The 24,238-nt window shown below is 41.4% G+C and overlaps 2 protein-coding genes across 8 annotated transcripts in view; both read right to left on the reverse strand.

The window, feature by feature from the left end:
- TXNDC11 (thioredoxin domain containing 11) overlaps nucleotides 1-7,581 on the reverse strand; it is a 78,030-nt gene extending 70,449 nt beyond the window's left edge. Inside the window, exons 1-2 of one of the 5 annotated variants that reach the window (XM_080682678.1) lie at nucleotides 6,851-7,282; nucleotides 6,464-6,514 (exon numbers count right to left, since the gene is read on the reverse strand). In XM_080682678.1, coding sequence (XP_080538804.1) covers nucleotides 6,464-6,514; nucleotides 6,851-7,160 — 361 coding nt within the window. In that variant the 5' untranslated portion in view covers nucleotides 7,161-7,282. Of the gene's footprint in view, nucleotides 1-6,463; nucleotides 6,515-6,850 lie in introns of all 5 variants that reach the window. The other 4 variants (XM_080682676.1, XM_080682673.1, XM_080682677.1 and 1 more) reach the window with 4 other exon arrangements.
- Nucleotides 7,582-11,450: 3,869 nt separating this feature from the next.
- Nucleotides 11,451-24,238, reverse strand: part of ZC3H7A (zinc finger CCCH-type containing 7A) — a 35,984-nt gene continuing 23,196 nt past the window's right edge. For all 3 annotated transcript variants that reach the window (XM_080679917.1, XM_080679915.1, XM_080679916.1), the window contains exons 13-23: nucleotides 23,970-24,131; nucleotides 23,126-23,322; nucleotides 22,754-22,854; nucleotides 22,158-22,339; nucleotides 21,665-21,741; nucleotides 20,803-20,936; nucleotides 20,287-20,392; nucleotides 17,083-17,191; nucleotides 15,414-15,547; nucleotides 13,606-13,769; nucleotides 11,451-12,361 (exon numbers count right to left, since the gene is read on the reverse strand). In XM_080679917.1, coding sequence (XP_080536043.1) covers nucleotides 12,172-12,361; nucleotides 13,606-13,769; nucleotides 15,414-15,547; nucleotides 17,083-17,191; nucleotides 20,287-20,392; nucleotides 20,803-20,936; nucleotides 21,665-21,741; nucleotides 22,158-22,339; nucleotides 22,754-22,854; nucleotides 23,126-23,322; nucleotides 23,970-24,131 — 1,556 coding nt within the window. In that variant the 3' untranslated portion in view covers nucleotides 11,451-12,171. The remainder of the gene's footprint in view (nucleotides 12,362-13,605; nucleotides 13,770-15,413; nucleotides 15,548-17,082; nucleotides 17,192-20,286; nucleotides 20,393-20,802; nucleotides 20,937-21,664; nucleotides 21,742-22,157; nucleotides 22,340-22,753; nucleotides 22,855-23,125; nucleotides 23,323-23,969; nucleotides 24,132-24,238) is intronic.

Consider the following 24,238-nt stretch of genomic DNA (forward strand, 5'->3'; position numbering starts at 1 on the left):
AAAACAAATAGCCAGAAGGTAGACTTAAACCCAACCATATCAACAATTATATTAAATATAAAAGGACTAAATCATCCAATTAAGAGGAAAAGATTGCCAGACTGGATAATGAAGCAAGATCCAATAATATGCTATCTAAAAGAGACACATTTTAAGCATTAAGACACAGATAGGATGAAGGTATAAGGATGGGGGGGGAAATAGTCCATCTAAATAGTAAGCATAAGAAAGCTGGAGTAACTCACTAGGTGAAAGGATAAACAAATGGGGGTATACTCTTACAATGAGATGTTACCAGGCAATAAAAAAATAACTGATATGTACTATATATAACTGCATGAGTCTCAAAATGATAATGAAAGAAGTCAGACACTAAAGAATACATACAGGCTAGGCAAAAGTAAGTTTACAGTTGTGACTACATCACTTTATTCTTATATTATTATTTATTATATTATTATTTATTATACTACAGGCCCAGTGCACGAATTCATGCATGGGTGGGGTCCGGCATGAACCCAATCAGGATGAATCGGAGCCGGCCTGTTGGGAGGAGGAGATGGCAGGAGGCTGGCTGGCCAGCCCACCCCGATCGGGGCCCAATCAGGACCAGGCCAGCTGGGGGGAGGGGCCATAGGCGATTGGCCGGTGGGCCCCGCCCCCGGTTGGGATGCAGGGGCCGATTGGGGGTCAGCGACCAGGGGAGGGGCCAGGGGCGGTTGGCCAGCCAGCCCCACCCCCGATTGGTGGGGGGGGCTGGTCGGGGGCGGAGCAACCTGGGGGGAGGGGGCCGCGGGCCAATCGGGATGGTGGGGGATGATCAGGGGTGGAGCCAGCTGTGGGGAGGGGCTGTGGGTGGTGGGCCGGCTGGCCTTACCCCCAAATGGGGTGGGGGGGCTGATCAGGGGCCAGCGGCCTGGGGGAGGGGCCATGAGTGGTTGGCCAGCCAGCCCTGGCCCTGATTGGGGTGCAGGGGCCAATTGGGGGCAGAGCTGGCTGGGGGGAGGGGCCTCAGGCCGATCAGGGTGGTGGGGACCCATTGGGGGCGGGGCTGGGGGAGGGACTGCAGGAGGTTGGCCAGCCGTCCCCGCCCCCTATTGGGGTGGGGGGGTCGACTAGGGGTGGGGCCAGTCAGCGGGAGGGCCTACAGGTTGATCAGGGTTGGGCGGGCTGATGGGGGGGGCGGGATGGCTGGGGGGGAGGAGCTGTGGGAGGTTGGCCAGCCGGCCCCACCCCCCAATCAGGCCGGTTTGCTGGCCACAGTGGGCATCATAGCAACGGGTCATTCCGGTCATTACAGCTTTCCAGTCACTGGCTTTTTATATAGATTACTTTCCATACAAACAAATGTAAACCTACTTTTGCCCACCCTGTATAATATGAATGCATTTATATGAAATCCCAAAACAGACAAAGCTAATCTATAATGAAATAAATCAGCATCAGTGGTTATCTAGAGTGGGGAGTAGAGTAGAGACTAACTGTAGAAGGGTACTGAGGAAATTTTCTCTCAGCTCCCTATTGGTTGCCTTCATACCTCTCACCACACTCTGTTACTTATTTTACCTTTTTATTATTTATCTACTTTACAAGATAGATCATTAACTCCATAAGGGCAAGGACACTATCTTTTGCACTGTTAGATCCTCATTGTTTAGTAGCTGCTGTTACTATGAAGTTCAGTAACTTGTGAAATGAACAAACCTCCCCTACTTACCTCACCTGAACATATGTGAAAGGAAATGAAATATAAATCCAGACATAGCCTATATAATAAAAGGGTAATATGCAAATTGACCATAATGGCTGAATGACTTGCTATGATATGCACTGACCACCAGGGGGCAGATGCTCAACGCAGGAGCTGCCCACTGGTGGTCAGTGCACTCCCACAGCGGGGCTGATGGCTGTGAGCACAGCGGTGGTGGCGGGAGCCTCTCCCACCTCCTCAGCAGTGCTAAGGATGTCCAACTGACAGCTTAGGCCTGCTCCCCCACAAGGGCTCCCGGACTGCAAGGGAGTGCAGGTCGGGCTGAGGGACCCCCCTCCAGTGCACAATTTTCGTGCACTGGGCCTCTAGTGTTATTAAGAACAGTCTGAAAGAATCAAAGTGTCAGAAGGCCTATTTGCATTACTAGGGATGATTCCAAGGGATGCCTAACTGCGCTCTAACTTTACAGGTGTGCAAATGAATTTGATAATCTGGTTTCTCAGAAAATAGCCAAGTACAATCAGTCCTCTGTATCTCTGGGTTCCACATCGATGAATTTAATCAACCTTGGATCAAAAATATTCTTTAAAAAAATGTTACATTGTTGCTGATGTGTACTACATAATTAGGCCTACCATGGTTGTGTCTGTACTGAACATGTACATACTTTTTCTCTTATTGGTATTTACTCAACAATACAGTATAACAACTATTTACATAGCCTTTACATTGTATTAGGCATTATAAGTAATCTAGAATTTCTTAAAGTATATGGAAGGATGTGGGTAGGTTATATGCAAATACTACACCACTTTACAAAAAGGATTTGAGCATCCAAGGACTTGGGTATCCGAAGGGGGTCCTGGAATCAAGCCCTTGCACATACCAACGGAAGACTGTAGTAGGAAGGAGGAATGTGAAGGAAGGTGCTGACAAGTCTGAGATATGCAGCTGACTGCAAAAAAGAAACATATATCACCCTAGAGTGTCGGCCTGCGGAATCAAGGGTCCCAGGTTCGATTCCAATCAAGAGCACGTGCCCAGGTTGTGGGCTCAGTCTCCAGTAGGAGGTGTGCAGGAGGCAGCCAATCAATGATTCCCTCTCATCATTGATGTTTCTATCTCTCTCTCCCTCTCCCTTCCTCTCTGAAATCAATAAAAATATATTTTTTTAAAAAAGAAACATATATCAACACCCAAGACCTAGAACTAAGCTACTCTAAAAGCCTTGGGTCATTTAGTATGAGGGAAAGAGTCCCACATTCTCCTCTGCATCCAAAAGGTGTTAACTTCCTGAATTAAGAAGAGAGTTTTAAATATATCACTTAACTATTTTAACCAAAAATTATTAACATCATAAATGTGTTAAAAGTTGGAGCAAATCTATTTATTAACTCAAACTAACATTTTAACCTTGCAATCAGGGAGCTTGTCTATGTAAAATATCTCCATAACCTGAAAAATTCAGTCACAAAATACAGTCAAACCTCAATTCTGGACATCTCCCATCTTGAACAATTTGCTTCTCAACGTGACAATCCTTTCATGCTGATAGCTATATGATCAGTCACAAGGCTCTCAGGCAACAAACAAAGGAGAGAATGTGTGAATATGAGTCAGTTAACTCAAGTTAAAATCTCAGGATATTGTGCTGTGAATATTTTTTTTTCGCTTTTGTTGCTGCTTGTTATTAAATTTTCATTTTTTATTGTACATTTCCTTGCCTTTTTGTTCAATTTTCATTTATATTTCAAGTCTTTTTTGTTTTTAAAGTGTTTATTTATAGATTAGACAGTACATTAGACATGAACTACCTATATATAAAAGGCTATATAAAAGGCTAAGCAACTGACAAATTGTCTGACCATCTGGTACCTATGACGTGCACTGACCACCAGGGGGCAGACACTCAACACAGGAGCTGCGGAACTGCTGTGACTTGGCAGCAGCGGTTCTCGTTCTCAGGTGACTGCACCCTGGAACCAAAGAGGAGGGAGCCAATTTCTCGCCGGCCATGCTGGGACATTGTCGGCCCCAAATCTGGTTTACTGCACACTTGCGTCTGCATTCCACACGCTGTACACAGCAACTTTGCAGAGTGCCCTCTCACACCAGGGACCCTTCGGGGGATGTTGGAGAGCCGGTTTCCGCCAATCCCCGCAGGCCAGGCCGAGGGACTCCACCTGCTGGAGGGACCCTCCACCCCCCACTCCGAAGATGCCCTTCAAGCCGCAGAGGATGGACTGTGGGAGGTTGGCTCCAGGATGTGTCCAGCCCATCTTGCCCAGTCCCGCCCCACCAGCCACCTTCGGATTAATTTCCTTTCAATGTGCATGAACCCATGCACCAGGTCACTAGTATACATATGAAAGGTTAAAACAGGGAATCATTTGGGGGTCTGAAAAGGATTAGTTCAATTTACATTGTTTCTAATGGGAAAAAATGATTCAATTTTTGAACAACCTTCTGAGGTTCCACTGTAATTCAGTAAAATTTTCATTGAGCAAAACTTATTGTGCTGCAGGCACTGGACTAGATACCAAAGTGAGTAGGATATGTTCTCCAGGGGCTTATTTTTCTCAGGGAGGAAGGCAGGCAAACAACCAAACATGTAAACAACAAACAATATAAACACAAAATGATCACTGCTACGTGGGAAATTTAATTAGTAAAAGTGGTTATCTTTTTAAGCTGAGATCTGAATGACAAGAAGACAGCATGCAGAGTCATAAAAGCCCTATGGTACGAAAGTCACACATTTTCAGGAATTCCAAAATTCTGCTCTTTGGAGGTATTATTTTTCTACTATTTTAGTTGCATGTTAAGTGTTAAATAACATAATCAGAGGGCAAATGTAGGCCTATGATGGCCAAGCAAAGGATAATTATCAACGTAGTATTGCTGCTTTGCATGTTCAGAGTAAACACACCAGATAACATACGTGGCACATCAAAAAACAAGCATTAACCAGGGAAGAGAGACATATGCTTCAGCTCCACCAGACACATTCACAAGTTTCCATTTAACTCTTAAATTTGCTAAACCGTTTTTGAGAAACTAGACCTAGATCAAAGATTTCCTTCAGCTTTCAAGTCTAAGTCTCGGGTACTAAAAACTCAAGACTTGATTGCAAACAAGAAGGCCTGTTGCAACTCCCAATTATATAAAAAATAAATAAATATATACACACACAGTATTTTCCTCCAAATCAGGGTAAAAGGAAAGTGAGCAGGAGGAAGTCATGGCGATTAAATGCATAGAAAGGCACGCAGGATATAGATTAAATGCCCAGAAATAAAATTATTAGTTGTGTTTCAATCCCAAATCAACCTCTCTTATGTTATCTGGTTTGAACTCAGCTAAGCAACAGACAGTGAACCCTTATTTCAGGTCTGGAGCTATTAACAAAAATTAAATTTTAAAAATTTTACTCTTCATTAAGCCTCTGTCTTCATTAACACAAAGATCTTAAAAGTAAAATAGAAAAAGAGGGTTAGAAATGTTCAAGTCAGTTGTTCAGCAAAAAAATAGTATCATGACACCTTTCAATCAAATAGGACTCTAAAAAAAATCAATTTGAGTCTATTAAAAGCCTGTCACATCTGCCAGTGGCACAGCAAGGAGCTGGACAGACAAGCTGTGGTTCTCTCTCCGAGCTGAAGCAGGCAGGGATCTTGTTCTGTCTGCTCTTCCTTCTTCCTGAAATCTGAAAGGACTTTCATATCTAGCAAGTCATTATTTCTATGGACAGATAAGCTAATGTCAGTAAGTTCCCCACCCTTAGAGGGGGGAAATACCTCTCTTGCTAATTTGAACCCAATGCCACCTTGCAATTATTCTACCTTGTAAAATATTTTGTACATTTTCCTTGATGGAGGAAGTTATTGATAAAGAGCAAGGTTAAGAGCCTAGAATCTGACAATAAAGGATTAATAGGTGGATGTGATTTGGGGCAAGTTTTGTGACATGACCAAAGCTCAAGTCCTTCATCTATAAATTGGAAGGACAACGAAGAGCAGATCTAGACTTTACTGAGAATTGAAATTTAAATGATCCACACTAGGCTCTCAGATTCTGCTTTAAATTAATATTAATAAATGCATTCTTGTAAGCTAAGCTGTAGTTATCAAGCAGGCAATTTTGTTCCCCAGGGGACATTTGGCAATGTCTGGAGACATTTTTCGTTGTCACGTCTGCACAAGTCAGGGACGCTAAACATCCTACAATGAACAGGATAGCTCCGCACTTAACGTATTCAATAACAATGTTCCAAGTTGAAATCTTCCTCTTGGCCAATATGCCACTCAATGGCAACACAGACATAAATTAAAGTCCCAAGAGATACACTGTGAGGGAGACCAAAACTACTCCTGAAATTTAAAGTAAATTTTGTATTTGTGGTAATTTCTCAGAGAGGCACATTTACATTCACTCTCATCTTCCCTGCTCGTTATGCATGAGCCTACTCAGGCCTCTCCTAGTTCCAGGAAAACACCAGGCTTGTCCAGTTTCGGGGCTTTCGCACTTCTTGTTCCCTCTCCTTGGGACACTCTTTCCCCCAGATCGTCCCATGCTGGCCCCTTCCCCTTCTTGTGTGAGCTTCCTATGTGGCTTCCTTAGGAAAGCCTTTCTGCCCCACCTTCACTGCTTCCATTCTCCGTACAGCACTGACAGAAACCCTTTAAACTTAAGTTTACGTGTTTACTGCCTGTCCCACCCACTGAAGTAGCAGCTTTTATCTTCATCTCTCACCTGGACGAATGCTCCACAGTAGGTGCGAATAAATAATCGTTAGATCAATGACTGCATAAATTTTGAAAGGGATCTGGGGACTCCAATGGTTGTGAATTACTACATTCGAAGCATAAAGGACACAAAATAAGTGATAGGTGAGGGTCCTACGGCTCAGGCAGAAGTGACAGGTGCACCCCCAAGAAACCCCAACTGAGCACCTCAGAACCTGGCCCACTCCGTCATACAAAATGGGATGAAGGAGCGCCGAGCAGCATCCGAAAACCTCGCCAAATGGTTGGATGGCCGGCCAGAGCGAAGGGAAAGTGGCCGGCAAAGCCGCAGGGAAGTCAGGTCCGACTTCACGCCGCGGAAGCCGCTACCACCCACGACCTGGCCACGCGCCGCCCGCCCTGCCGAGAAGGCGCCGGGCCGGTGTCCCGGGCCGGTGTCCCGGGGGTGCGGGCCGCCTCACCTGCAGGTGAACTTGAGGGCGAGGAGCAGCGCGCAGCCGAGCGCCACGGCCCCGCAGAGCAGCTCCGGTCGCCGGCGCGCCATGAGGAAGGCCCCGCGCAGTCCGCGACGGAACCGGTCCGCCGAGGACGCTCCAGCCGGGGCCGGGCTGAAGGAGCCGGAGCCCGCTGGGCCGGCGCCGCCACCCTCCTCCTCGGCGTCGTCGCTGCTGCTGCTGCCGCCGCCGCTGCCGCGGCCTCCGCATTCCGACATTACATGCTCCCCGTCGCCAGCTTTATACCGCCGCCCCGCCGCCGAGGGCCCAAGGGCCCGGCCCGGGCCGTCGTTCCCCAATCCCGCAACTCGTAGTGCCCGCTAACCGTGACCCTCCACGTCAGCCCAGCCGCCGCTGAGGCTCCCGCCCCCGAGCAGGCGGCTCCGCCCTACGCCCTCGGAGTCTGCGCGGACGCGGACACCGCCCCGTAGTCCCGCCCCCGGAAGGCCTCGCCCCCTCGACCTTGGAACCGGCACGGCTTCCCCGCCCCGCCCACACGTTCTGCAGCTCCGCCTTTACCCTGCGGGCCCCGCCCTCCGCCCACAGAGCCTGCGCTGGCGCTGGGCCGAGCGCCTGGCCCCTCCTGCTCGGAGGACCGCCCTGTGCCCACAAACTGAAACTCCGTACCGAGAGCGTCCTGCCTGGCGCACTGGGTTTTAAGAGCTTTGACGATAATAGAACACGTGCCCACTCGTCTCACTCCAGTTCCCGGAGGAAATAGGTGCCGTTTATGATCTCCGCTTAACGTAGGAAAACACGTGCGGAGGCGAGAAGTGTCCAAGAACACAGGAGTGAGGCGGGAACCATCCGTCACTCGGCATCGGTTTGCACGCCTGTAAAATGGGGTCATAGCAGTAACTCGCTCTCAGGGTTGTTTTGAGAATTAAATGAGGTAACTCATGGAAATGCCTGTCATTTTGCTATTTGTTTTCTATATCTCACATCTTTTTTTATCCTTTACCTTTTTCTTTTGTATTGAATATTTTTTAGTATACCATTAATTCCTTTAATGATTTTAAATTTTTTTGTTATAAGGGAAGGTTGCTCTAGGGATTACAGCATACATTTTTTTCAGAATGATTACTTCAAATTTATACTAAACTTAGTAAGATATAGAAACTGCTCCAATGTAGCTCCATTCCCTCCTCTCTTTTGTGTTACTATTACTCTTTTAATCTGTATGTGGCAAACCCAATAATAGTGTTATATTGTTTTATATAATCTTGTTTACAGAAGTTAAGAGGAAATACATATTTGTAGTTTTTAAATTTATATTAACCTTCTTATTTGCCATTTCTAGTTCTCTTTTATGTAGATTTGAGTTACATTGCTAATGAAAACAAATATGGTAAGAAGTCACCAGTTGCCATTCACAGTAGGTTGCTATTACAATCTACCCTACACTTCCATAAGACATCTGTTCTTTGCACAGGCTTTTATAAGGTTCAAAGTACTTTTGCTGCCTGTAGGTTATCTCCTGAGACCCACAAAGCTTATAGGGTGGTATCTTACAGGCCAGGAAACCACCCTGGTTTAATAAAAGTATGGTCCTTTCCTCTTCTCTTTTTAGACAGCTGGCTGCTGCTCTGGCACTAGAATGTTCTGAAACAATGGTAAATTCATTTCAGAATACAGCAGGTTGTCAGGGTCAGGCTATACTGCTCTTCAAGGCTAGGTTAGCCCTAACCTGTCCACATCAACCAGAAGATGAGCTTTTGTAGCCACTTTTTATACCCTGATCGAGTGGTGGAGTTAGCATAGGAGGCAAGAAGAATATTTGGGTTTTTATATATATTTTTAAAAACACACTTTGACAACTGTTAGCAGAGAGTCCTCAACATTCATTTCCACTTAGTTCCAAAGTTCCAGGGACCTGCATCAATTGAGAAACTAAAGAACACATTTCCCAGGCAGTTAGTAACAGGTTTCAACATATCCCACATATTAATCCTTTCTTAGAACTAGAGAGAAATAAGGTTCACTGTTTTTTAAATGCTTCTAAGCATTGATTTAACAAACGGGATGTAAAAACAAGGTACAGGTTGGCAGATAATAAAGAGGGAAGCCCATACTCCATAAGCCTTGGTATTCTGGACAATGGTATTCTCTCCCATGTTTCTTGGAGTCTTTGTATCAAGACCCTAAAATTAGCTTTCCAGAAATTGGCATTTATCCTTTGTAGCCAATACAAGAAGTCAACTAAAGAGTGTTTGAAACCTGCACTACCTGGGGAAGTGTTCTCCTTTAGTTTCCCAATTGATGCAGGTCCCTGGAACTAAGTGGAGACAACGTGGAGGACTCTGCAGACAGTCATCAAAGAGCAGAGAAGCCAGGGAAGGTGAGGGTGGTTGAAAGAGGTAAGCACCTCCAGCACCAGCCTGCCTGCCCAGGGTGCCTCCGTCACAGAGTGGGAGGACTGGGCACAGGAAGGAGTCCCTGAGAGCAAGGACCCACTTGCAACCTCCCACATGCCTCTCTAGGGCACTTTATTGCAGCCAACAAAACTTGTACATGAATATTCATATTCACAAGAGCCCAAAACAAGGAAACAACTCAAATGTCTTACCAACAGAGGAATGGGTAAAATGTGTATATGAGTAAAATGGAGTGTTATTCGGTAATTAAGAGGAATGAAGTATTCATAACCTGCTACAACATGGATGAACCTTGAAAACATTCTTCTCAGTGAAAGCCAGTCACAAAAGGTCACATTGTGTATTGTTTCCCTTATATGAAATGTCCAGATCAGGCAGATCCATACAGACAGAAAGCAGATCGGTGGTTGCCTATGGCTTGAGTAGGAGGGCAAGGGGGGAAATTGGGTTGTGGGTTGTTTTTTAAGAAATGAAAATATTCTAAAAACTCAGTGTGGCCCTAACCAGTTTGGTGGATAGAGCGTCAGCCTGCGGACTGAAGGGTCCCAGGTTCGATTCCCATCAAGGGCATGTACCTTGGTTACAGGCACATCCCCAATAGGGGGTATGCAGTAGGCAGCTGATCGATGTTTCTCTCTCATTTATGTTTCTAACTCTCTATCCCTCTCCCTTCCTTTCTGTAAAAAAATCAATAAAACATATTTTTTTAAAAACCTCAGTGTGATAATTGTATCACAACACTTAAATACTCTGCTAAACACTCTGTTTCTCGCATCACTATTTGGAATATACTGAAAACCACTGGATTGTATTTTAAAATGGTAAAGTTTTTGTTGTGACTTGTATCTCATTTTCTTAAATGTTGAAAAAAAGTTCATCCTGTGGAGATAAACATATCCAAGTAGATATGCCAGTGGTTACAGTTTCCCCTGCTATTAGTATCGGACTTTTGCTCTTTCATACTCTCTCCACCCCATCCCCATCACACCACTTTGTCCTCCTCCAAAATTACCCCTTTGGTATAGAATGGAGTGTGACTTCACCTGGAATAATTCATTAGCTTCCTAATGCTGAGACCAAGGCTGTGGCGGGGGAGGGGGGGCGGGGGGGGGGTGGGGTTCTTAGTGCAAACCAGAGCAAGTCACTGGCTCATTTAGGTGGAAATGGAATTTACTGAGGATGGTTGAGAGCACAGAGAATCAATTGCAAGAAGGTTGAAAGCCAAGATACAGAAAATGCAAAGACTGAAAAACAAGACTCTCACCTTGACCACTCACAGGATCTCCCACTCTGCTTCAAGCCTATATTCCCAAGGTTAAGACAACCAACTTTTTAATCTGTAAACTGAGACAAAGCACCAGGGAAAACTTTTTAACATTTACTATTCTCCCTGGAAAAAGAGGACAAAAGTAGATTGGGAGAAAGTACGGAGAGAAAAATTTAATGAAGACCGTCAAACTAGGAAGACCTAGCAGAGCAGTAACATTGCCAGCCTAGTCTACAGTGTCCCTCCTTTTGACAAATAAGATGCATTCCTAATGCACCTGCCATATAAAACTGGTCCCACTGCCTTCCCACACACAAGGGAAAAACCAATCATTCCTACAACCTTCAAGGAGTCGGGGGCTTGCTTGTCACTGCAGTGCCGATTCTGCTAAACTCTGCTTCTCTCACTACTTGTAGCTGTGCCCTGCCCTCTACCCTGGCTGGACTCTACAAGCAGAAACATCTGTTTCCCCCAAACCCCACTCATTCAAGGTCATGGTGAAGCAGTGACTTTGCCTGAGGGTTTGAAGGGTTGGTACATCACAGCCTGAATCCCTGTCTTCAAAGTTTGCCAGCCATTCTCCCTAATCCCCCATCCCAACAAGGACTCTGCACTGGCAATGTCCTCATGAGTAGCTGCCACCCACACCCGGATGACTTTTCTCCCTAGCTGGCTGAGTTCCAGCTTCTGAAACAGGTTAGTCTGAGAGAGGACAGCTTATAGCCCTTTCTTTGTCTCTGTCAATCCATGCCTTCAGTGATCTTTTAACAAGCAAACATCTGTCGAGGGTATTACGCTAGACACTTGTCTCACAACAAGTCTTTGTGGGGAAAGTATCACACCAAAAACTAAAAGACATCTACATATAAAATCTTTATTACAGGCAATATTGGTCCATACACTACACAATACCAACAGTACAAGTTTAATCTTTCAAAATCATCATTTAAACAGCAAAAGACCAAGAAATAAAATTTAAGTCAGCTGATTATTTTTCAAAATATTCTCAATGCACATTTTTATCCTCAGTTCCCTTATATAGTGAAACATTCAAATAGAGAAAAATACCCCATTTAACGTATACTAGTGTTAAATGGTTATTTGGCTTAAAATCTGAGTTAAGAAAATCCTTTTTAGCAACCTACATACAGATAAGTAGCAAACTTTATTAAAGAAATTCATTCTGCTTAAAATGTGTAAAGAATTTCATCCATCATGTGTTCTGATTCTAGTACAAGTATTTAATCTCTCACCATCATGGTTCTTATCTGAAGGACCATCTCAAGGAATTGTCCTAGACATAACCTTATCCTCTTCCCCAACACACTTCATCCAAAAATCTGTTCAACAGATGGCAACCAGGAAGCAGTCACTTCGCCATTTGATGCCAATGGTGCTGTGAGAGCATGGCCAAACCTGTTAAACAGCCCTTTTCCTACCTACTGTGGTTGCTGCTCAGGAGGGAGGATAGACGCCAATACAAGCAGAAAATCTGCAGCTCCTCTGCTACGTTCCTTAGAACACTTTCAATTTTTCTGGTCAATGCTCTGATTAGGTAACATACATAAAAGCCAGCATATTAGTTTAAATCTTTAAACAAAAAACTATATTTTCCAAAGTCATTATCATTTGGGGCAATTAAGTGATCTTTCCTTGCTTTGTTGAGCTTCATCTTTAGGGCATCTCTTCTTTCTTCCCATTCGTGAAGTTCAGCATTTCCATGTGCAAATTTACAGCTGCTCCCTTCTGTGCAGGTACCATTCATATACCTGTCAGGACAAATCAGCTTTGTAAGTGTCCATGAGTTGTTATGAAAATCTTAAAATGTACATTTTCCTAGCTTTACAATTTGCATAAAACTTTTAGTTCAAAATCTTAAGTCTAGAAAAATGGATATTTTACAGCCTTGATTAAAACTATTTAAATGTATTTAATGAAAAATATTATTGTATTGCTACAATTCAAACATTTTCTTAAACAAATGTATCTTTAGATAAATTGATTAAATGAACTTTTCCTGATTTTGGTCATCTAGTTAAAACAAAGGACTCATTTAAAAAAAAAAAAAGAGGAAAAACACTGTTTAAATGGGAGTAGTGGGGGGACTAAAATCCTTCCTGATGCAGGGTAGAGAATTAGAAGTGACATTAAGTAAAAACTGCCTTAGATAATTTTAAGTATCACATGGATCTAAACTTGGAAATTAAATATCAACAGTGTTTTAACAAAATGAGAAGCAATTCAAAATTATCTCATTTGTCATTAAAAAATTTTCTGCATAAACAAAGGAGTGATACATTCTCCTTTGACCCCAGTAAGTTTCAGATTTACACTTGAAATATTTAAAGGTAGTTTCAAAATTGATGAACATTTACAAGAAAAGCTGTGGTGAAGGGTTAGACCAGTGGTCGGCAAACTACGGCTCATGAGCCGTAGTTCGCCACTCTGTTGACTAATGAGTTTGCCGACCACTGCCTTAGGGAAAAACACTTAAAAAAACATTTTAATAATGTACTAATGTCTTTAACCTGAAGTCAAAACTTCTGGGTAAGGGTAATGCCTTAGCAGTGGTCGGCAAACTCATTAGTCAACAGAGCGGCAAACTGCGGCTCGTGAGCCACGCTGCAGTTTGCCGACCACTGGGTTAGACAATCATGGCTAGGAACTCAAAAATGGTCTGGGGAACAATGGGAAGAAAATAAGGGGGCCACCTATAATACTCTCAATATTAAAGAAAAAGAAAAAAAAGTGCTTTTAACAGCAACTGTAAAAAAAAATTGGGCAAACTCAAATGAACACACTAATCTTAAGACATTTCAAACTGATAGCAGACTAGTAACCTTTTCCAGTAACCACAGAAGAGTGAAGAAATGTTCAAAGAGCAACTAAAGCTTTGGGTCCAAATCTAAGCCTATTAGAGGATTTATCCCCCAGATATTCTGTCTACTGACATAATGACCATCAAAAATATTCGAGACCAGCAGTTTTCATGTGGGAAATGTAAGAAACCTACCTATCACAAATACTAAAATATCCTGTTGGAAAGCGATGCTGCCAGCAGTACTGATCATCTTCGGTGTGGAAAACCTTCTCTTTGTGCTTCTCTGAGGAGATGTGGCCTTGCCACTGCTTCTCACTGTTACAGTTCTTCCCACACATCCAGCAGTGGAAGTCCACCTAAAGAGCACAAAGACATGCATCCCATCAACAGGTGTTGTCTGTGTGTCCCTCACACACGGTCCAGGCACCAGGAAGACTAGAAACCACCCAAACTAATGGGTAGCTCATCTAGTGGGAGAGCCAGGCAAGAACATAAAACGCAAAGTAAGAAACAGGACCAAGGAAAGGATGCCCACACTGTGAAGCGTGCCCTAACACAGGCAGCAGAGCTCGGGGGCAATGGCTTCAGCCAGGTGTCCAGGAAGTCTCCAGCAAGGAGATGACAGGATCTAGTTTGCAAACAAGGATGTCTGTTGGGAGGACAAGGGTCCAGGTTCAAACAAGGATTCTGGGAAGGAGTAACACCAAGAGGAAAAGCAGGAAAAGTGCGAAAGCTCAAGGCTCGCCAGCTGCAGAGGGACGAGCAGCAACTGTGCTCAGTGTACATGAACAGAAGCCCTTACTATGGGCCAGGATTTGTGCCTGCTGGGAAGACACTGCCCCTGGGGCGCACACCTACAGAGAAGGCACTTGGCTGGGGGGAAAGGGTGCAAGCTTTAAGTGTCTGAGTAGCATTTCCCAAATGCCCTGTGTAAGAATCATTCCAACACTGGATAAGAACAGACTCTGGACACTTTCCATGAGATTTTGACTCGATATATCTGGGATACAGATGAGAATCTATCTTATTAAACACCACAGGTAGATCTCATGCCCCAGCAAGTGTGGGTAGCCCTGCTCTGGGAACCCAAGGACTTAAGAAAAGGTGGCAAGGGAATCAGAGCTAAGCCTTGGCAGAGAGGGCAGATTCACAGGCTGTAACACAAGCAGAAGCGCAGGGCAAGGCCAGGCCACGATGTGACCTGGATCAGACTGAATCAATATGGAGAGGAGCCAAAAACAAAACAAGTAGCACAATAACGCATGCACCTACGTCACTTTAAAAAGTACACCAGGCAGAACTATAGATTTGGAATAAATATATCAAAGATATGTACGCATGGCCTGGAAAAATACACACCGGATCTGGGCCCTCTGGGAAGAGGGACAAATGGGGTTCCAACTTTATCTGTAACATTTTATTTATTTTACAGAAGTAAATACAATAAACTGTTAATAACAGTTCACTTAGGATGGTGGACTCAAAATAATCATTATATTATCCTCCTCAGTTTTCTGAAAATTTTAAGACAACCACAGCAGGAAAAGACCACAGGTGTCTTAATGTTTCTATAGGACCCTGGAAGCAGAGGCCAAACTGCAGGTGGGTAAGGATGGACTAGGGGGGGAGCGGAGGGCCCTACATTTCCCGAGCACCTTCTGTGGCTTAGCACTGAGATGAGTCTACAGACTCATTAACTTTACTTCTCCATCATCACAGCCCCACTCGGAGATGGTTAATAATCTGCCTAAGCTAGTAAGAAAGGAATTTAGACTTGAAATTCTCTGGCTCCAAAGTCAGAAAAAGGATCAAGGAGAGGATTTCAGAATGAAGAGACTTAAGCTAAGACAGCAGCAGGCCACTGGAGAGAGAAGATGAAGATACCAGACAAGGGAAGGGCGTGAGTGATGGAGGCAGGTTTTAGAGAAGGTGGGAGAAAAAGAAAGGTTCCTTCTACGGTTTAGAAGCAATGGAGAGGTGAAACAACCAACAGTACTTACAGTAACTTCAGCATAATCTGTGGGCATGTGAATTTGTTTTCCATTTTCCTTGTTGGACTGACTGGCTACATCATCACTTTTTTCATTTTTTTGACTCTTTAGCCAGAGTTCATAAAACTGCTCCATATCTTGTACTAAAGAAAAATAAATCACTTTCAGCACAAAGATCTAAACATACAATTTAAATAAACGCAAAATCATGCACACTTTTTATATCAGTCAGCATACATTTTCAAAAGAAAAGGGAGAGGCTAAATAGAGACTGATTATATTAGACAGGGAGAGACGGTCCACGTCCAAGCAGCAGGTGAACTATCATGGGCAAGGATCAAATTCAGCACTGTTAGACCGCAAACATTAGTTTTCAAGATTAATGAACTCCTCCCTGCATTTGCAAGACACTTTGGTTGGGGTGTTTAAAATTCAGAAACCATTATAAGGGTACCACTGAAAGACAAAACAAAACAAAAAGCCTCTGCATAGCTTCATGTTGCCCACATTAAACACTTGTTATCATTGCCATAACCACACAAGCGACTTACTCAGCTTGGGGAGCCTGGAGCTGATACGCTCCTCACTGCTTACTGAGAAAGAGGAGAACATACTACTATTGGGACCAAGATTCTGACTCTGATGGGAGTCCATCAGTTAAGCCACAGTCTCAAAGGACTGACATACTGGGGTACAATTTACAACACAACCGTGACCAGGTCCTGGGAAGTGGCTGCAAGCTGCTCCCTATGTACAAACAGGTGCATTACTGTCAAGTGCTCAGACCAGGTTTCTCAACCTCAGCACTGTTGACATTCTGGGGTGGATAACACTGCTGTTGGGGGCTGTCCTGTGTGCACTGTAAGATGTTTAACAACACCTCTGGACTCCACCCACTAGATGTCAGTAACACATTCCCAAAAGTCATGACAATAAAAATGTCTCCAGATATTGCCAAAGTTCCCAGAGGGGAGAGGGGTGTGTGTGGCCAAATTTATCCCCAGTTGCTGTTATGTCCCTACTCCAAGCAAGACAATGAGGAGGAGTTCCATCCACACAAGCCACTGAATTTTGACATGGTTGAAACATGGTAGGTGACAAGCTTAAATCCAATTAGTTCTTGTAATCCAGAGATTGCAGATCTTAAGCAGTCTATAACTTTCCATTGGTTAAGATTAAAGAACAATGATCCTTGGAATAAAACATTTTCTGGTCAAAAGTGAAAAGTTGTCTGAAGCTCCTTTCAAGGACTCCCACAGTAAACTAGAAGTTTGACCAAGATACACGTTCTCTCCTTGCCTTTGAATCTGGGCCTGTTCTACCAGTAAGGCCTCCTTGAAGAAACCTCCGATTCTAATCTGCTTAATTCAGGGGGTGACTATTCACAGCAGGAGATGATCTGATTTAAGCAGTTGTGGAAGGACTGAACTTCCCCACACCATTACTCAGGAATACATCTACCACATCGAAGGATGCAAACCTAGATATCTGTATCCAAATCTGACCTAAGCACAGATCAGATGTCAGATTCCGCTCCACTGGTAAAACGGTACAATTGTCTCAGATGCAAACTGCTTTCTGTGTTCACGACAAGCTGGCTTATTTCCAGAGAGGAAAGAAACTTTGAGGCGAGCTAGATTTCATGGATATCAAGGCCACAATTAAAACATCAACTTACTCCCATTTTCCTTCATATAAGTCCACACTTCTCGTTCCTCAGGACTATGAGCAAAAGAGCAGTTTCCAACATATTGACACTTTTTCCCAGAAGCAATATGATTGCATAGCTGTATTAAAAAATATGAATATAAAACATAATACACTTAGTAAAACTGCCTAATTTTTACATTTAAGCAAAATAAGCATTATTATCCATGCTAATGCTGAGTAATACAATTTTAAAATAAAACTGATTTGACTCTATTCAAAGTGACTGTAAGCCCAAAATACATGAGATGATATTAAGCTTTTCATTTCAAACATTTTCAAAAGAAAGAAAATATGGAACTGGAATGTGGAACATTTTCTTACAAGAAAATGTTTACAAAAATTCACTTATTCAGACTATCTGCTTTCAACATAGTGGAACATTTTTATCTCTGAAGGCTGATCGCTGGCCCCTCAGTCTGACAGCTCCTACTCTCCCCTACCTACGATCCAGGATGCCTCCTTTCCAGCACTTGGAAAGCAGTTAAGAAACTGTAAAGGAACTAATCAGTGTCAAAAAATATATATACTGGACATTTAGTTTTCTAATAACCAACAGACAGTGAACCTTGGCCATCATTCACTGGGTATGCATTTTCTGAAGATGATTATTACGCTAACCAGGCCATCCAGTTACATAGCATTCAAATAATATCTCTTCTGGTTATTTGCATTTATATTTTACAAAGTAAATACAATGATATTGGTGGGGAAATAAAGTGGTCAGCAGAATGCAGACTTCCTAGGAACCTTGACTATGAAGAACTAAGAAAACCTCCATCAGCCCTGGCCAGAAGCTCACTTGGTTAGAGTGTTGTCCCAATACACCAAGGTTGCAGGTTCAATCCTCAGTCAGAGCACATATAAGAATCAACCAATGAATGCATAAATAAATGAAACAAATCAATATTCCTTTTTTCCTTCCTTTCTCTCTTTCTCTCTTTCCCCTTCCTCTCTATCTAAATCAAACAATAAATAAGAATTTAAAAAGAAAAAAGAGCCCTGGCCAGTTTGGCTCAGTGGATAGAGCATCAGCCTGCTGACTAAAAGGTCCCAGGTTCGATTCCGGTCAAGGGCACATGCACAGGTTGCGGGCTCGATCCCCAGTGGGGGGTGTGCAGGAGGCAGCGATCAATGATTCTCTTTCATCACCGATGTATCTCTCTCGCTCCCTTCCTCTCTGAAATCAATAAAAATATATTAAAAAAGAAAACCTCCATCACCAAGAGCTCATTCTTAAATATCAAGAATAAACTTCTCTGCACTGGCCGGGTGGCTCAATTGTTTGGAGTGTCGTCCAATACACCAAAAGATGGTGTGTTTGATTCCAGGTCCGGGCACATACCTAGGTTGCAGGTTCGATCCCATTGGGGCTCGTACAGGAGGCAACTGACAATGTTTCTCTCTCACATCAATGTTTTCCTTTCTCTCAAAAAAAACAATAAAAACATATCCTCAGGTGAGGATTTTTTTTTAAAGCAACCCATTAAAAAAATACACTTGTCTTTATAGAAAATAAATCCTAGCACAATTGTTAGCTTATCTTAGTTTATTTATTTGTATTTCAACAGGAGCTGGCTGTATATATTAGCCTATATAATACTAGATGCTTAGCATCAGTTTTTGCTAAAAATCTAAAGCAGTGCCCTGAACACTCATTTTCTCCCCTTAGACCAAGATCAGTGATCCCCTCCTCTTAGGATCTTCTGTATTAAGTCAGTAGTCAATAAAACATTCTGTGACTGACTTTATTGTATTCTTTCCCCAATCAAACCCCAGTAAGTACTTAGGCATTACTAGGGAAGCATTTACCATACTCTTTAAAGCTCAAATAAGCAGTAGGGAGAAGAGAAGACAAAGGAGAAGGCTGGTCACTTTGCTGGGTTTTTACATAATACCATCTCATGTAATCTTCCCTATAATACAATTATTCCCATTTACAGATGAGTTGGCTGAGGCTAACTTGACCAGAGCCCTTGTGGCAGACTCTGAAGCCCATTCTTTCCACCTTAGGACGCTGCCTACATACATATACACAAGAGTATTGTTTCTTCTTTTACAAAAAGAATCCCTAAGCAATACCTAGTATGGAAGAAAAAGAAAAGGAAATAAGCTACTGTAACATCATACAGCAGTACACCACCTCCGAGATTTCAGAATAACCAGTAGTCCTAGGCAGCTGCCTCATGAACTAGAATTGTTCTCAGGTAACTCTGTTTTAACGAAGTATTTAAGGAATTTACCCATAATCTCCAACATCTTTTAAAGCCCAAGATATCAATGGTTCCAATCAGCCTTCTTCCCCTCCTACATACCCTGATTAAATCACCCAAATCTGAGTCTGAAAACACAAACACACCACTTCCTTCCAAGACTGACCTTGTAACCAGCGTAAGTTTTACAAACTGCAAGGTACTCTGGGTGATGGGAAATTAATGTCTCTTCCTCAACTCTTTCTGATTAGTCAGAAAAGGAGGCTTCCTTTACCCAGGGCACTGTCCATTAACTCACTGCTGACATCCCTCCAAACTCTCTCCACACCACTCCCCATGAAGAGGACAGTCCAGAGCCAGCTCACGGAAGACTGTATAAGGCAAGAGAGGATACAGAGGTGAAACATGCCACCTCGTGAATGAAGCACTATCCTGACTTTAAGTTGGTGTGGCATTTTCATTCTAAGAGTTTTTGATTGAACATTTTTCCTTTGGGTTATTTTTAGAAGGCCCTATCAAGTAGGGTATCTTTTAGTTAGTATACATTGCTTCAGTGAAAGAAACAGGCATGATTTAAAAATAGCTCATCCACAGCATTCATAATAACACAGAAAGCCTTGGGTTTGATAGCAAAGCTGAGGAATCAAATTTAAATGAAATTCTCTTCCATTCCCTCCCAAAAGTAATTCATCTGAAAAATAAGTTAAATCATGCCCAGAAGTCTCTCTTCCTTGATTTTCTATTTACTTTTTCCAAGTAACTAAAATTCTAATCCATCTGAAAACTGTCCCAGAATCATACAATTAAATACTAAAGGGAAGGAAAAAAGAGAGGACCATTTAAATTTCATTATTTACGATGAGCATTATTTAAAGGGAGCCAATTTTGATCTAAATTGCTACTACTTTCTAATAATTTGAAATGCCTAATTTAAAAAAGTGGCTTAAAAATTACGTATGTACATCAAACTGTAAAGGCATTTGTTTCTTTGTGGGGAGAGGACGGATGTTCATCCACTTCTTACGTTCAACAGACATCACTCTCATCGCACGACGATCTTTGGTCCACCTAAGAAAAATGGAGTTCAGAAAAAACAAAGACACACTGGCAAAAGGCATAATATAAAGGGACAGGTACGCAGTTTGTACCTAAAGGACCAGAGATTTTTTTTTCTCAACCCTTCTAAAAGAAATGCCTTATAATGCTGTCATTTCTTTTCCTGTTGATATTTGTAAATAAACATTCCCTACAAATCCTAAAGAATGAACTGATAAAATATAAGAAAAACACTGTTGAATTTTGTTGAATTCTTAGCTACTAAAGCCTAAAAAAATCTCTTTCCTTGTGCTTTGTAATTAATCCTAAATTATCTACTTTTCTCTCCCCTCTTCAAAGTCTTAATCTTTTCTCACACGATTTTACACCTATGAAACAGATCATTATGAAATAGGTATTGTTTCCATACACATGCTACTTACGAATGCCTTGCTTTTGCACTACAATATTTTCTGTTTTTATCTGGTTCAGTGACTTGACCATTTCTCAGACACTGAGCACACACAAATTTTATCTTCATATTAAGAAATCCAGGCATTATTTGATTGCCAGGTACCTTAAACAATTAAAAGACCAGTTTTAATTTTAACAGAAAAACAGTTTTCTGAGAATAGTGAATCGCCATGCTTTTTTTTTTTCCACAATAGCATACAATACAGGATATCTTTTTGTCTAGTTTGATGATTTGACCATTATATATGATGTGATAACTAAATCTCCAATTCTCCACCCAAATGTAAGAGAATATGACAAAAAGCAGATTAAAGATGTAAAACCTCGATTTATAAAAATCGGCTTTGGAATTGATGACTGGAAGTTTTTTGGGGGGAGAGGGAATAGATGTGCCAGATGGAAAATAAAACTATAAACATAATCCACCTCCCTTACATAATATAAAATATAACTTTTGTAACTTAATATTCCTTATTTTCAGTATGATTACATATCTATACATTATATACTTATACCAATTAATATTATGAAGTCTTAAAATTATTCTTTTGGATAATAGTATCCCCAAAGCTCAAGATCTCAATTGTTCTGTCAATTAGGCTGAATAAGAAAATTGTGTCCTATATACTTGGCAGATATTATGGGATGCCTAATTTTTTATGATGACCAACTTTTTAAAATTCAGAATTTTTTTTCACACTAAGAATTCCTCAACTCAATAGACATTAAGAAAGTAATGGACTGCAAGTATGAACTGCCTCTGCTAACAACTAACATCCATTAGGCCATTCCAGAAAGATCCCAAATGCAAAAGTACACAAGATAAAATACCTGTGCTCCAGGCATATTTGCTTCCAAATTTTGCCAATATCTTTTAGATTCTTGAGCAATAGCATCATGTGAGATACCTGGGAAATGTACAAGCCTTCCTTTAGGTTCTCTATGTAATAACAGCCCACCAATCAGGTCACAGTCAGACTCAGTTCCCTAATTATCCCCAGCCAGTGTAATCTATCACCAAGGAGGAATGAACATCACATGACTCTTTATCAAAATGGAATATTTACAAATAGAGCTCTTGGTGCTTTCCTAGGAATCTTCCTCACAAAACCATACTACATGCATAAATTTGTGCCAGTAATTAACTACATAAGAACATACTAAAAACAGGGACTCTGAAAATGAAAAGTAACCACAGTTTAAAAGCTCAGAGCAAAACATCAGGGCTGCCACATCAGGGTGAAAGACAAGAAGCTCTGAGACTGTTTTCATCAAGTCTAGACTGCTCTTGAGACATGTCTCAATCACACACACAGACACCTACCTGTTTCACTCTGCAATATCCAGACTTTCAATTCTACAAGACTGTGAGCATAAAAGCACTCATCTTCCCTTAAACAGCCATATCGAACCTCATGTCGACATAAATCAAGCTGACACTGACCATGAAAAGAACGTATTTTAGAATATTTTACTGTTGTCTCTCGCAAAATGTGGACAAGGCACCTAAGATGAAAACAGAGGGACATTTTAATATAATCTGCCATAAATTTTTAAAAATATACATATATAAAATGTCGTTTAGACTAGCAATACATTTTAAATCTTTATAAAAAATAAATTACTGTGTACAATTGTTGGATGGGGGGGGGGATAATTATAGGTTAAATCATAGAACACCTAAATCAATGTCATGAGCAGCTAAAAGTCAATAGTGCTTTTCTGTACTAAATAATTAGTTTAGTAATTCATTTAAAAACTTGCAGCAAAATTTACTAACAGACATTTAAAAATAGTCATTATCATTCAAAACAACAAAAGAAGAGGGAGGACTGCCTGAGCAGGTACTAGTCTGGTTTTATTTGGAGCTAAGAAAGGAATCTATTTTGTCACAATAAAAATTAGAAACTAGCAACATACTTATTGTCTTGAAACTCATGCTTTGTAACCGGGTGAGAACAAGAAGTAGAATTATCTTTATTTCTTTTACTGATCATTCTAGGCTTATGATCAAAACATTTCTAGAACAGACAGAGAAGACAAATTATCACAAAAACACAATACAAATGATAACTTTTTACCCTGAATATTTCTTAGATTCAATATTATTACATTTATACATTATATACTTATACCAACTAATATTCGCTATAATCTTTTGGATAATAATAGAAGCTACCACTGCCAAGTGAATGCTTTAGCAGCACCTGTGCTAAGTACTTTATACTTCAGAGTTGCAAGTCAGAAACTATCACCAATTTTACAGCAGAAAATAAGGTTTGGAGACAGCACCTCACAAAGGAATATAAATTCCCCTAGATGCTCTTGTAGAAGTTTGAATACAGTAAGGTGGACTTTTCCGTTGCCACCAAAGAAAGCCTCTCTACTGAATGCCCCCTTCCGCTCCAGCGTCCACACATCTATCTCTTCTTGGCAATAAGCAAATGTGCAGTGGCCTGAATATCTACATTCCTCCTCAGCAGCAACATCTAGAAAGACAGAGAATTAAGACATTTATAACGTAGACCACTGGTTTTTCAAAACCAATGAATACTAAACACGCTCAGGGCATCATTTGAATTTTTATGACATTCATGCAGAGTTTCAAACAATGATACCCATGTTACTATATAGAAATGGTATTATCTCTTAATAAAAAAACCCAGCACCACAAATATATATTTTTTTCCAGACAGGGAAAAGAAGCCTTGATTGCTCATGTACTCTACCTAAGTTTAAAAAATCATTTAGAAACATTCAAAGTTTGTTCAGATGAAGTGGCTTAACAAAATAAAAATACTAAGTCCTTTCTAAAGCAGCTTAAAGAACAATGTATTTTCTTTCAAAGCCTTAGTTCACTGTTCTGATTCTGTTTAGACAAAGTCACAGAATTTAAAGTTTGAGACAGTTTCTGTTTAAAACCTGTTCAAAAGTCGTTTCCATAAACAGCTACAAAATATACACCACAGAAGAAGTTTAAAACCAAGGTAAAAATAATATAAAAAAGACTAACTTCTCAATCCAAGGAACTTGCCCTTAACTCTTACTAAAACATTTTTAGTAACAGCAATCCTGGGACCATTACAATAAATGCAACATATCATTTGTCACACTAAGTAATTATAATACTACATACCTTTACATATATAATAAGGTCCTTCATAATTTGTTTTTGTTGGTCTGGGGCGTATTTTTTTCCATGATTTATCTTCAACATTCTTTATCCTACCAATTAAAATATCTTTCTTACATTTATGGTCTGTATCAGCAAGGTAAGTGAAATCCATTAACTTAGGGCCTGAAAAAAGATGTAAAAAGGATTGCTCATATGCACAAAAAGTATCATTTCATTTTATAGGCACATTTATAAGCAGATGTGAACAGATTCACTGATTACTAAATTCC

The sequence above is a fragment of the Plecotus auritus genome (assembly GCF_963455305.1).
Source record: "Plecotus auritus genome assembly, chromosome: 7".
NCBI lineage: Eukaryota > Metazoa > Chordata > Mammalia > Chiroptera > Vespertilionidae > Plecotus > Plecotus auritus.